General features: G+C 40.2%; 1 protein-coding gene across 3 annotated transcripts in view; it reads right to left on the bottom strand.

Annotated features, from left to right (window-relative positions):
* Nucleotides 1-13,407, bottom strand: part of SCAPER (S-phase cyclin A associated protein in the ER) — a 101,486-nt gene that overhangs the window by 32,711 nt on the left and 55,368 nt on the right. For all 3 annotated transcript variants that reach the window (XM_087972470.1, XM_087972468.1, XM_087972469.1), the window contains 2 exons: nt 7,049-7,164; nt 1,583-1,706 (listed from right to left, as the gene is read on the bottom strand). In XM_087972470.1, coding sequence (XP_087828596.1) covers nt 1,583-1,706; nt 7,049-7,164 — 240 coding nt within the window. The remainder of the gene's footprint in view (nt 1-1,582; nt 1,707-7,048; nt 7,165-13,407) is intronic.

The following is a 13,407-nucleotide window of genomic DNA, read 5'->3' as shown; positions in this document are numbered from 1 at the left end:
CATGCTTTGGATTTCTTTCGTTTTGCTCGTTTGTTTGACTGGTTTGCATTTTACTTTTTCTGATCAAACAATACATGATGGTTTTTGTTTTGTTTTTTTTAAAAAAAAGGTTGTCACAGTGAAAAAAAATGGTCGTCAAGTCACTTCTTTTGGTGCCCTTGTAACTTGGATCGGTCAATAATGAACTCTCGTTAAGCCTTGTGGTTTCCTGCGTGCCAGAGTCCCGGAGGGTATTTTGTTATACGCAAATTCCTCCGGGGGGACAAATTGGAAAAGAAACAAGAGGACATGAGACCACTGAGAAGCCGAATGTACAAGCCGTGTTCGGATTCCATTTGTCTAACTACACGGTGGGCTCTTCCCCCCCCTCCCCCCCAGGACCTACACTTAAGTGTTTATCAATCGCCCGATGGTTCTCTGGCTCAAACAGGGTAGCGTGAATTATTTACGGCACATACACAACTTTTCAATTAACCAACCACTTGCCTCTTGCAAACACTCCCCTCCCCACCATTTATAAGTAGCAATTCCAGACTAAATATCTCATGATGAGCGGGTCACTATGAATTAAAAATGAACTCCTGATGAAATATTTAATGACAGCTAAAATGAAGGGGGAAGTCAACATTCTTCTTCTTCTTCTTCTTCTTCTTCTTCTTCTTCTTCTTCTTCTTCTTCTTCTTCTTCTTCTTCTTCTTCTTCTCTTCTTCTTCTTCTTCTTCTTCTTCTTCTTCTTCTTCTTCTTCTTCTTCTTCTTCTTCTTCTTCTTCTTCTTCCCCTCCCTCCTCCTCCTCCTCCTCCTCTCCTCTTCTCCTCCTCCTCCTCCTCCTCTCTTTCCTCCTTCTCCCCCTCCTCCTTCTTCTTCCTCCTCCTCCTCCTACCCCCCTCCTCCTCCTCTTCTTCCTCCTCTTCTTCCTCCTCCTCCTCTTCTTCCTCTTCTTCTTCTTCCATTAAAGCTCATCTGTTCGGTAAATTTGATTTGCAAAACCCTGCTCCGAGGTGCGTTAAGGTAGGTAAGTTTCTGAGAACAGCGGCCCGTAGGAGGCCAGAGTCTGTACTAACTTAGAATCGGCCTGAATCGTAGAAAAATCAGATTTGCCCCCCATTTAACATTTTTGATACTTTCGATATACTGTCTAGTCGAGTCTTTTTCGAATTCCTGCCATCCAGACATGAAGAACTGAAGATGGCAAGGAGTTGGAGGTGGGAGAAGAAAAAGGGAACAGGTAGAAACGTTATAAGAAAATATGCTTCTCTCTTAAATTTGCTTTTGTTTTCTGGACTGGCATATTTATTTGGACTCCAAGCCTCAGGAACAATTGTCAAATTCTACCATCATTGCAGTTAACGCAGATCACACGAATAGGATTTTTAATGACTGTCACCCACTAGATGCTCGGGAACATCCCTGAAGTAGTTGGAGACCTAATTTTGGGGGAAATACCTCCCCTTCCTAGACAGATTAAATCCCAGTTTAAGCCCAGATTTTTTTAAAAAAAAAATTGTTTTGTTCCGCCAGGTGATTTTTTTTCCAGCGTTGGGATGTTAATAGCATTAATTCAGACTTGAAAATTTTACCTACCATTAATTGGTGCATCAACAGATCTGTTAAAAAAGTAATCTTGTTGCTGAAGAGAACATAGGTGCAGTTTTCCAGACAGTTATTGCAGGCCAGATAATAAGCGCTGATTGTACTACAGAGTGATCTGGGAGATAAAAGTGAAATTTTAATCACCTTAAAGGAAAAAAAAAAGGCAAGACAATATATCTGTAATATAAAAATGCTTTGTTGCTATGACATTTACGCCGTGGCTGAATTATTATTATTTTTTTACAAATAACTCGAGGCAGTGAACATATCCAACACACCAAATGTAAAGTTTTAAAGGCAATAACTTTTCTGAGTAGGAAATAGGAGTGTGAAGTAGATATGGCCACCCATCGAACAACAGCTGCTAATTTATTTTAGCAAACTGTTTTGCAAACCCCCTTGGAAGTTCATTGTTTCCCGTTCATGTTTAAGAACGTTGAGAAGAAAATCTAATTTGAGAGACGGAGCTGACCAGCGGCCAACCTCCTTTTGAGATCAGCAGGGAACCAAAGAGATTAAAAAAAAAATCACTTTTCTCTCCAATCGATGATGCCCAGTTGGGAATAGTTTAGGAGAGAAAGCCGCACTTGCAAACCAAGGTTGGAGAAATGTGAGGAAACTGGGAAGCAGAGCTCCTTAGAGCCAAGCCAAGAGGGATTCCTTCCCCTGGAATCTCTCGGGGGATCCATTTACGCTTCTTAAGAGCGTGGTAAGAAAACAAAGAAAGCTATTTTGTAGGATGCTCTTCCACAGGACTTCACCGGGAGTCAGATGGCAGTCAAGCACAAGGAAATGGGCTTGTTACTGGTCAACCATGCAGTCCTCCTGCAAACTTTTATTTATTTTTTATTTCAGTTATATTTTAGATGGGGCTGTTTAGAGTGCTCGTAATTCTCAGAAAAACCAGCAATCCGGTAGCACCTTTTCGGAGGAGCATGTTTTATTAAAAGCTATATGCTTTCAGCTCATGAAACTTATGCATTTTAATAACATTTATCAGTTGGGAAAGGGCTACAAGAATCTTTTATTTTTTTTTATTTTTGGCCACTGGAGAATAACGGGGCTCCGTTCCTCCCCAAAATTTCAGGTTGGCAGCTTGCAAAAAGTGCCATCAGATGGGGTGTGGGTTTTTTTGGGCTGAAAAGGTGAGTCTAATATATCGAATTGGTGGTCTGTAGCCTTCCGGGTCCTCTTTCAATCTTTTGAAATTCCTGAGCCTGGAGATTGAGAGGATTAAACATAGAAGAAAGGAAGGGAAGGGAAGGAAAATGATGGAAGGGAAGAGAAAGGAAGTGAAAAGGAAAGGAAAAGGAAAGGAAAAGGAAAAGGAAAAGGAAAAGGAAAGGAAAAGGAAAGGAAAGGAAAAGGAAAGGAAAAGGAAAGGAAAAGGAAAGGAAAAGGAAAGGAAAAAGATGGAAGGGAAGGGAAAAAGATGGAAGGGAATGGAAGGGAAAGGGAAAAGAAAGGAAAGGAAAAGGAAAGGAAAAGGAAAGGAAAAGGAAAAGGAAAGGAAAAGGAAAGGAAAAGGAAAAGGAAAGGAAAAGGAAAGGAAAAGAAAAGGAAAGGAAAAAGATGGAAGGGAAGGGAAAAAGATGGAAGGGAAGGGAAAAAGATGGAAGAGAAGGGAAGGGAAAGGGAAAAGAAAGGAAAGGAAAAGAAAAAGATGGAAGGGAAGGGAAGGTTTACCCCAAGCATCTTTATCTTTTATCCTTAATTTTCTTATGATACATAGCATCACAGTTTACTTGGTACTCCGTGACAGCTCCAAGCTATTTATTGTCAAGCGTAATTCTCCTCCACCAAGCATATGCAACAGGTCCAGGGAAAAGTACCTTTGATTTAAAAAATAAATAAATGACTTTTTTGCAGCCAGACAAAAGGGGTCCTGGAGGCTCTGTTTTAATCTCACTGGGATTAAGGAGATTTGTCTGTTTGTTTATGGGCTTAATAGGATACCGTGGTCTATTTGGAGCTTGCGAATCGGCCAGGGGAATGGTGGAATAACATTCTGCCTCTACCACAACTTGCAAGAAGCGTAAACCCCAGTTGCCTTAAAAGAATTATCCATCAAGATTTTTATAGGAAGACTAACCTTCGTTTCACCAAATTATGGCTTAGTTATTGGATATATTGCCGTTTAAGTGTTGGCCCCCATTCTCTCCTCACCCTATTTTAACTGGTCCACTGGAGAAGGATTTTATCCTTTAGGCTTGCAGCCAGATTAGCTCAAAGATGTCTAACATGGGATGTTTTTTATAATGGCTCTGCATATAGAAATGTACAACAACTAGCACTGATGATGTTACCTACTTGGGTAATGAAATGTCTTCAGGGAAACAACCAAGTTCAGAGACCATCAAGGACTCCACAGTCCAAGTCCGAACTACAAATATTCTGTCCTATTGGCTTTATAATGGTTTTTTTCAACCCAATATTTTCAACCCAGGGTTGACTTGGCTTTAAAAATACATAAAAATAAAACACACACATACACACTATTGTTTGATTTGATTAGGGAGTTTAAACTTGGAAGTTAAGAAATATGTATAAAGTAGTTATTAAAAATGTTCAGAGAGTATTCAGTTGTGGTGGTGGTAATGATTCAATATAATAATTATATAAGCACTCTCTTTGATGTCTTGGACCTGAATTATCCTCCGTATATCCTGCATGTAATCAATAATTGTGTCTGGGATAGTTTATTTTCAGTCAATTAGTGAAAACTATCAATCAAGCTACAGAATTTGCTAAGAAGCATTCTCTCGACCAAACATGCATATACATTGAAATCAGATAAATGACATTTAAAACTAATTATGTGTATCTTTTTAAAATCAAGAATTGAGCTCCCCGCTAGATATATATATATATATCTGATGTTTTATCATGTTCTTTTAAACCATCAGCTGATCTAAGTGTTTATTCCAGAAAGCAGAGGATACTTCAGCCTTTCAAAATTATTCTCCCAATTTTGACACAACAACATTCCTGAAGTTGTCATTTTCCCAGTGATTCCCCCCACCCCCCGCCTCTTTCTGGGATTATAATGTGAGGAGTTGGGAAGGTTTCCAATATTTGAAGATCCCCAGACAGAAAAAGATTCGATATAAACAAACGAACAAACTGATGCCATTTATTTTTCCACGGCAGCGTGGTTGGACTTGAGAATCTGGCATGGGGTGGGGTGCTGGCTTCACAAGAGAGACAGAGTGACATAAGCTTGTTAATGGCTATAATTAGAAAGAATTTAGAAAGATTCCTGGCACAAGTTCGGTTATGCTGCTGCTTTTGAAAATTCAGATGTGCAAATGTCAGGAGAGAGCAAGCCCCAGGAGGTTCGATGTGTTAAATGGGAGATTTAAGTCAATAAACCTAATTTCTTTATTTTAATCTTATTTAAAAAAAAACAACAGCTGTCAACTGTCACCACTTTTTTCTCAAAGTCTTGCAGACAAGCATCAAATGGTTGATGTTTCCAAGCGGGTTTATTGTTTTAACTTGTGATATCCCCACTTAACAATAAGTCCTTTTGCAGTTGGGCTGGTTAAAGGGAACTATTATTTCTTTTCTTATTATTACTATTATTTTAAAATTTCCTCCCAACTTCATCCCACCCAAATGCCCCCAGAAGGAAAAAAAAAAAAAAAAAGAGAGAGATTATGATGGTACCTAAAACTAACACAAATTGCTTGAGGATCGCTACTGAATTAAACCAAGCTCGAACTTCACTAAATCAGTTTTAAGAGATGATGGCATTTAACTGGGCAGTTTTGCGTTGATCGTAAATCCCAATAAAACTGCTTAATTTTCTTTAAGAGGGGCTGCATTGAAATTAACCGGAAGAATGAATCACACACCAAGATTATACGTATCGCATTATTTAGCAAAGAAAAATGATCTCATGAATAAAATCCCAGAGTCATTGAAGGAACGTCTTCGTTTTTTTGACTATGGGTAGCTCTGATGCCAAATCTAATTTGTGCCTTAATTTGCAGAATCTCTGCTCAGCTTTTACTCACTGGAGAGAGCTTTATAAATCTGCCAAGTTTGTTATATTGCACAGATAAATTCTTGTCTTCCGTTATGTAACTGTTAAAGGTGAGCCGTTTAGCATCTGCAAACCATTTTTCAAAAAAATAAATAAATGTTTATTTGTTTTTTTTAAATGAAGATATCCAATGAAAGAAACAATCCCTCCACTGAATGACAGCACAGAAGAAAGATGCTTTGATCCAATAGAGTTACAAAGGACAAAGGAGTATTTGGTTGCATTTAGAGAAACTAAGTTCAAATATTTGCTCAGCTCTAAAACTTAATATTTTTAGGGTTTGAAGGTTGTTCGGGGGAGGGGCAATGTTCAGCTTCTGGAGGAAACATTTGATATGAATTAAAAACAAACACATTTGTTTGATCCCTATACTGAATCACTTCTGTTTTTCTCCTAAACAAATAGATTGCAAAATTATTATTTATGGGAAAAAGTAAAACCAACATAAGGAAACAAGGGGAGAGAAAAATTTGCGATTGCTAGCAGAACACAGAGTTGGCTCTTCCCCAATAATCTGTTCCTGATAGGCATTGATTTCGACAGGAGGACTGGATCCTACATTATGAACTAGCCACGATCACCTTCTGCGGTTGCCATAACTTTGGTGATTTAAAAATTTGCTGTGACTACAAAAAAAATATCCATGCAGGGTTGTATCAAAAGGCTTCACGTTAGGGTTAAAGTGCCGATGAGCTTTTTAAAAGTCACAAAACTGGTCCCTGCCAATGTTTGGCTATGATTGATTGCCCACTTGCCCTAAACCTGCAGTCAAGGATCCACGCCAAAAGGCGGTGCGGAGATTCTGAACTCACACAAAGAGCTCTCTATTTGCACAATCTGAAGCAGTGTGTATGTGTGTGTGTGTGTGTGAGAGAGAGCAGCTCTCTTTTTTCACTTCCTTGTTTTTTGTCTTTCGTCACTTGCTCCCAACTTATTCGAAACACTCCAGATAATATCTCAGGATACCTGTGTTTCTTCTGGTGGAGGAAAGAAAGAAAGAAAGAAAGAAAGAAAGAAAGAAAGAAAGAAAGAAAGAAAGAAAGAAAGAAAGAAAGAAAGAAAGAAAGAAAGAAAGAAAGAAAGAAAGAAAGAAAGAAAGAAAGAAAGAAAGAAAGAAAGAAAGAAAGAAAGAAAGAAAGAAAGAAAGAGCGATAGATACAGGGAGCTGTTGACCCTTGTCATCTCCTTGAGAAGAAGAGAGGCAAGCCCAGCCTTTGGACATGTCATTTTGAGCCAGGTAGAACTTCTGAAGAAGGACATGACCATAAAAAATCTCCATAAACCATCCGACAGATGGACAGCTATGAAAATTACAGCCAGGTAGAAAAGGAGCCAGAAAAGTTATCCTGAGCACAAACGACATTAATTTATTGAGTGGTCTAAAACTGGCAAAGCAGCGCCAGACTTACTTCAAAGGGATTCTTGAAACGGAGTTCAGGTTGATGGACATGGTCGCAACTTGAAGGACTTGCTCCAGAGCGGAAAACCCACCAGCCACGTGGAAGGCGACCTGATCTGCCCCATTCTGGAGAGGAGGACACAAAAGGAAGAGGGGGTACATTAATGGGAGGGTCTGGCTTTCAAGCAAGGCATCAATTCATGGTTGAAGGCCACCCTGAGTCTGGTTGGTTGGGTTGAACTTGAACCTTTGTTGGCTTGAAAACCATGATTAAGAGTTTAGTAGGATGAGTGAACGCAGCCAACAGTGGTTGATTCAATGCACCATGCTTGTACAAACCATAGCCATGACAGAAAAGGCATGCTTCCTTGGTCCCATAAGACCACATTGAACCGTAGAGACTTGGAGCATAACTACTCTACTGGAATGTATCGGGTAGGCAGAAACATTTGGAGAAAGAGTTAATTATTCAGGTTTCTGTAGTTTTCACACCAAAAATATTGAGAGGAGGAATATCTATGTGGCTTTGGAGAGTAGGAGAAACAGAGCCAACGTGTCTCCAATGACTCTTCTAATTCCACTGGTCAAGGTTGCACTTTAACAAAAAAAAAAAAACAAACTGGTTTAATGCTGAGATCGGTCAGCAGAGGTCAGCATCCCGACAGCAGGAAAGTCTTAGTGGTGGACATGATTTTTCTCACTTTAAGAGCAATGGTCCAGGTTGAAATTCACCAATGTGATTTGTGGAGTTGGGTGGAACACGGAGGGTGGGGGGGAAAAAAAGCAAGTTTATGATAAGGCTCAATTTCCAAAACATCTCATTAGTGAAAAGAAAAAAATATTTGCAGTTCAGGGTTAAACCTGTGGTTAAACTTTGTTGCTCTTTAAACTTGGTGGGTTTTCTTGCAGGTGTTTCTTGATGCTTCCTTGATGTTTCTCTGAGCATCAGTACCTGATGATCACCATCACCATTAGAGCACCATCCACACCATCAGAGTATCGATGATATTACCTCGTTGGGCCATGAAATGTCTGCAAGAAAACAATTGAGCTCAGAGACCACCAAGGACCCCACAATCCTCCTGCCTACAAGCCCCACTTCCTTCTAGCACTGATAAGGTTACCTAGTTGGGTCATGAAACGTCTGCAAGAAAGCAAGCGAGCTCAAAAAGCAACAAGGACTCCACAGATCTCAGCAGGACTACCAAAATCTAAAGGAAACAGGCAGGAACCTAGAAAATAAAAAGTCCATCAAACTTTCTGCCCTGCTCCAACACACCTTGGCTTGTTAGCTGGGATTGTTCGTGACACATCTTGAAGCAACTCTGTGTTGGTCGACCTGGACATGATTCTAAAGAAATGAACGGGAAAGCATTCTAGGATTTTATACTAAATTGTATGAACAAGGACTTACAGGGGCAGTCTGAAAGCCAAAGGGCCAAACAGAGCAACATCAGACAAACGCCACGAATCTAAAGGAAGATTTTTAAAGCAGGGCTGCCCAAACTTGACAAGATCTGTGGGGCTTCAACTCCTGGAGAATTCTGGGAGGTGAAGTCCACAGGTCTTAAAAATTGCCAAGGTTGGACACCCCTCCTTTAAAATCATCTCTCTTGTTTTCGGAAATTTGTTTTTTTTTAAATGAAAAACACATCCGTTCTTAAAGACACCCTCTTAGGACTAAAACATACTCCGATTATTCTTGGCAAGGATCCTAGACTAGCAATGTTGTAAATAAAACCAGAGACAACCCCGCCACCCCCACGCTCCCCCAAACACACAAAACTAATTATCCAGCTTCTGTGCCAAGAAAAAAAAAAGTCCTAACTTGATGCTTAAAATAAGGAAGGAGACGGATGGATATTAAGCCTTTTTTTCCCCCCTTCCCCAAAGGATAAATAAGCCAAGTTTTTAAAAAATAAAAATAAAAATGGGAGCAAAATTTTGATTCCTCTCCTTCAACCTCGAGAGACAAGCTAGATGCTGGCAGGAGGCAGCTGAAAATACTTTGCAGGGAAACAAATTGATCTTTTTAATGGATCAGCCTGACTGGTTCGGGGGTTATTACAAGAAGTCCTTACGAGAGTTCATTTAGTGACCGTTCCAAGTTACAACGGCACTGAAAAAAAAGGGACCGAGGGCTGTTTCTCACACTTATGGACCGTTGCAACATCCCTAAAATAAACCCTTCCTCACCATCCAGTCAGAGCTTGCAAGTTTATATTCTGCAAGGAATATAAATCCTTCCGTTCTCCACCATCCCAGTCCGAGCTGAAGAAGCTTCGTGGATGAGAAGCGAAATGTCTTCAAAAGCAAAAAACAAGAAAAGTCCAGTTGCCTCATGAAAAAGCACCTTTGGGAGACCGACAGAAGCACGCTCTTCAAAAGCTTGATCAAGAGCTCCATTCCAAAAGTCTCTTAAATTTCAGAACCCAGAAGAAACTTCCGGACGGTGACGACAATGAACTAGTGGAACTAGCTTTTGCCTTCAGGGGTTGTGTGTGGCTCCATCCCTGGAGGTCTTCAAGAAGACACTGGATGACAAATTACCTGAAGAGATATAGGGTCTCCTGCTTGAGCAGGGGGTTGGACTGGAAGACCTCCAAGGTCCCTTCCAACTCTTGTTATTCTGAATTGTGGTTCAAGATGTACATTGTGGTGGTGGAAACTGAGCTGCTCTCCAAAATGAAAACCCACCCTGGGAAAACAACCGCCCGCCCACCGAAAGCAGCTTGCTGAAGATTATGAAGTGTTGTACCTGATGATTCTTGACTCTTGACGAATGAATCTTTTCTTTTATGTACACTGAAAGCATTTGCACCAAGACAAATTCCTTGTGTGTCCAATCACACTTGGCCAAGAAAGAATTCTATTCTATTCTATTCTATTCTATTCTATTCTATTCTATTCTATTCTATTCTATTCTATTCTATTCTATTCTATTCTATTCTATTCTACTCTACTCTACTCTACTCTACTCTACTCTACTCTATTCCTATTGTACCCTAAGACAAATTATTAAGTGTTGTACCTTTTGACTCTTGACAAATGTATGTATCTTTTCTTTTATGTACATGAGAGCATTTGCACCAAGATAAATTCCTTGTGTGTCCAACCAGACTTGGGCAATAAAAGAATTCTATTCTATTCTATTCTATTCTATTCTATTCTATTCTATTCTATTCTATTCTATTCTATTCTATTCTATTCTATTCTATTCTATTCTACTCTACTCTACTCTACTCTACTCTACTTTACTCTACTCTATTCCTATTGTACCCTAAGACAAATTATTAAGTGTTATACCTTTTGACTCTTGACAAATGTATGTATCTTTTCTTTTATGTACATGAGAGCATTTGCACCAAGATAAATTCCTTGTGTGTCCAACCAGACTTGGGCAATAAAAGAATTCTATTCTATTCTATTCTATTCTATTCTATTCTATTCTATTCTATTCTATTCTATTCTATTCTATTCTATTCTATTCTATTCTACTCTACTCTACTCTACTCTACTCTACTCTCTTATTGTACCCTATGACTATCACTAAGTGTTGTACCTTATGATTCTTGACTCTTGACGAATGTATATTTTCTTTTATGTACACTGAGAGCATTTGCACCAAAGACAAATTCCTTTATTAACTTGGCCAATAAAGAATTCTATTCTATTCTATTCTATCTGACAATGTGCAGATTCTAATGTAAATAAGCCAGCCGGCCTCTGCAACCCGCCAAGCCGACATTCTCGACTGTCTCTGTGCTGCGATAAACATTGTCTGACTGCTGGCAGTCCCCCCCCACCCAGATTTCACAGTTACGACAAACACTGGGCTGAAATGTAAATACCTGACCTCAAGACCGAGGGTCTATTTTTTTAAAAAAGAGAAATGAAATGGAATCTGCAGCCCAGCCCCCAAAATTTGTTGCTTGATGTGTAAAAAATTCCCCGGTGTTAGCGGTTCAAAGGAGAGAAGAAACTCGGGGAGTCATTTGCAATGCTTGCAAAAATTTGCAGAGCAATCCACGGAGTGGCCATTAAATTAACAGCTGAATTATAAAAAAATATTAAAAAATTTTTAGACTGTGCAGAGATGGACAGATTAACAATGAAATTAAGTGACAAAGAAGAGTCGATATATTATAATGTCTGGGATGCCTGGTATGAATGGTTTAAGAATAAAAAGAAATCAAAATGGCAATTAGGTAAAGAATAAGAAACTATGTAAATACTTATATCTATATTCATATCTATCTATATTTATTTATATATTAAGGTGAAATTGCATAATGAAAGAAACGTGTATATAGAAAGGTGATACGGGAATGTAATAGATGTCTTGACGTTGATATAACGATGTATAAATTTTCTGTTTTTAAATTTTGAAAACTAAATAAAATTTACTAAATTTAAAAAAATAAATAAAATAAAATAATAGCCGAAGAAGTGGGAATTTTAAGGCTGTTTCCTTCTTCTCCCCCCACCATCACTTTTTTTTTTTCCCTGAAGGCAAGCCAATTTTCTCTTATCTTTTGGGGGAAAAAATTTGGGTTGGGAAAGGAGACGTCAGGTGACTTTTTCTACTTTTGGACGCATTTGCCGTGGCTTCATATTCCTCTGCAATTAACTTCCCCGCACATACACTACACCTTTTTTTTAAAAAAAATTAGGAAGAATCACTCAAAGGGGCTGTTATTTTAAGCGCTTCGCCACATTTTGCAGCCCAGCTCTTGACTGAAAAAATGTACGAAACAAGGGCTTTGGGTTAAAATATACAGAAACGTGGGATCTTTCCGTTGCTACGCCTGGTGCCCGGCACTCTGGGAAAAAACATGGGAGTCCCTCGATTGAGTTGGGAGGCTGTAAAAATCGAAATGCATGAACGAATAAAACGAAAAAGGGATCAAGGACCAGAAATGGGCTGGTTTCTCTGCGGGGAGTTGGGCTGAGAGAGAGAGAGAGAGAGAGAGAGAGTGAGAGAAAGAGAGAGAGAGAGAAAGAGAAAGAGAGAGAGAGAGAGAGAGAGAGAGAAGAGAGAGAGAGAGAGAGAGACAGAGAGAGAGAGAGAGAGAGAAGAGAGAGAGAGAGAGTGACAGAGAGAGAGAGAGAGAAGAGAGAGAGAGAGAGAGAGAGAGAGAGAGAGAGAGAGAGAGAGAGAGAGAGAGAGAGAGAGAGAGAGAGAGAGAGAGAGAGAGAGAGAGAGAGAGAGAGAGAGAGAGAGAGAGAGAGAGAGAGAGAGAGAGAGAGAGAGAGAGAGAGAGAGAGAGAGAGTGACAGAGAGAGAGAGAGAGAGAGAGAGAGAGAGAGAGAGAGAGAGAGAGAGAGAGAGAGAGAGAGACAGAGAGAGAGAGAGAGAGAGAGAGAGAGAGAGAGAGATGTGAGAGAGAGAGTGACAGAGAAAGAGAGAGAGAGTGACAGAGAGAGAGAGAGAGAGAGAGAGAGAGAGAGAGAGAGAGAGAGAGAGAGAGAGAGAGAGAGAGAGAGGAGAGAGAGAGAGAGAGAGAGAGAGAGAGAGAGAGAGAGACAGAGAGAAGAGAGAGAGAAAGAGAGAGAGAGGGGTGGGGGGACTGGCCCAAAGTCACCCAGTTGGCTTTCCTGGCTAAGGTGGCGCTAGAATTCACCGTCTCCCAGGTTTCTGGCCGGATGCCTTCACCACTAAGACCCGACTAGCTTTCTCATTTACTCCAAACCTCTTTTATTTCTCTCGTGGGGAAAAAAAAACACCCATGCCCATGTTATATATTTTTTTAAAGCAAGCGCTCCTGGGCTTGTACCAATTGGGTTCTTTCCTTATTTTTTAAAAAAGAAAAAGCTAAGAGGGACAGGTTTTGAGTGTGTGGGGGTGGGGAAGGAGACAGAGAGAGATCCTCTTTTCCCCAGGGGCAATTCCTTGTTCAACCCCGACCATTAGCAAAGTTAAATCAATGTAAGCAGCTTTTCTGCAATGACAGTTCCCGCCTCCTGGCTTTGTTGTAAGGGTTGGGGGGTCTGGGGTTTATTTTTCTCTCTCTCTCTCTCTTTTTTTTTCTTCTGATGCTCCTGGGGGAAATTCAATTAACAGTCTCCCTCTCCTCCTCTCCTCAGGAAAACTGACACTCTCAAAACTGATCCTTCTCTCTCCCCCACCCATCTCCCGACAAGCAAGCCGCCGTGTGTCTACGGATTTCTCTCTCGACTCGTGATTTAACAAGAGAATTACAGCCGGCTTCTGGAAATGACTATGGATGCTCTGTGTCAGAAGACAGCATGGCAGCTGCGGAAATCCATCTCCCCTGACCCTATTGATTAGGACAGACAGGAATAATGATACTTCAGGGCTGGCGGACAAATGCTTAAGGAGAAAGATGGACGAGGAGGAGGAGGAGG

This window comes from Notechis scutatus, chromosome 11, assembly GCF_049901735.1.
Source record: "Notechis scutatus isolate UNSWTSFEM ecotype Mainland chromosome 11, rNotScu1.2, whole genome shotgun sequence".
Classification (NCBI taxonomy): domain Eukaryota; kingdom Metazoa; phylum Chordata; class Lepidosauria; order Squamata; family Elapidae; genus Notechis; species Notechis scutatus.
Note: the sequence above shows the minus strand (reverse complement) of the source record. Positions and strands in the feature narration are given on the sequence as shown.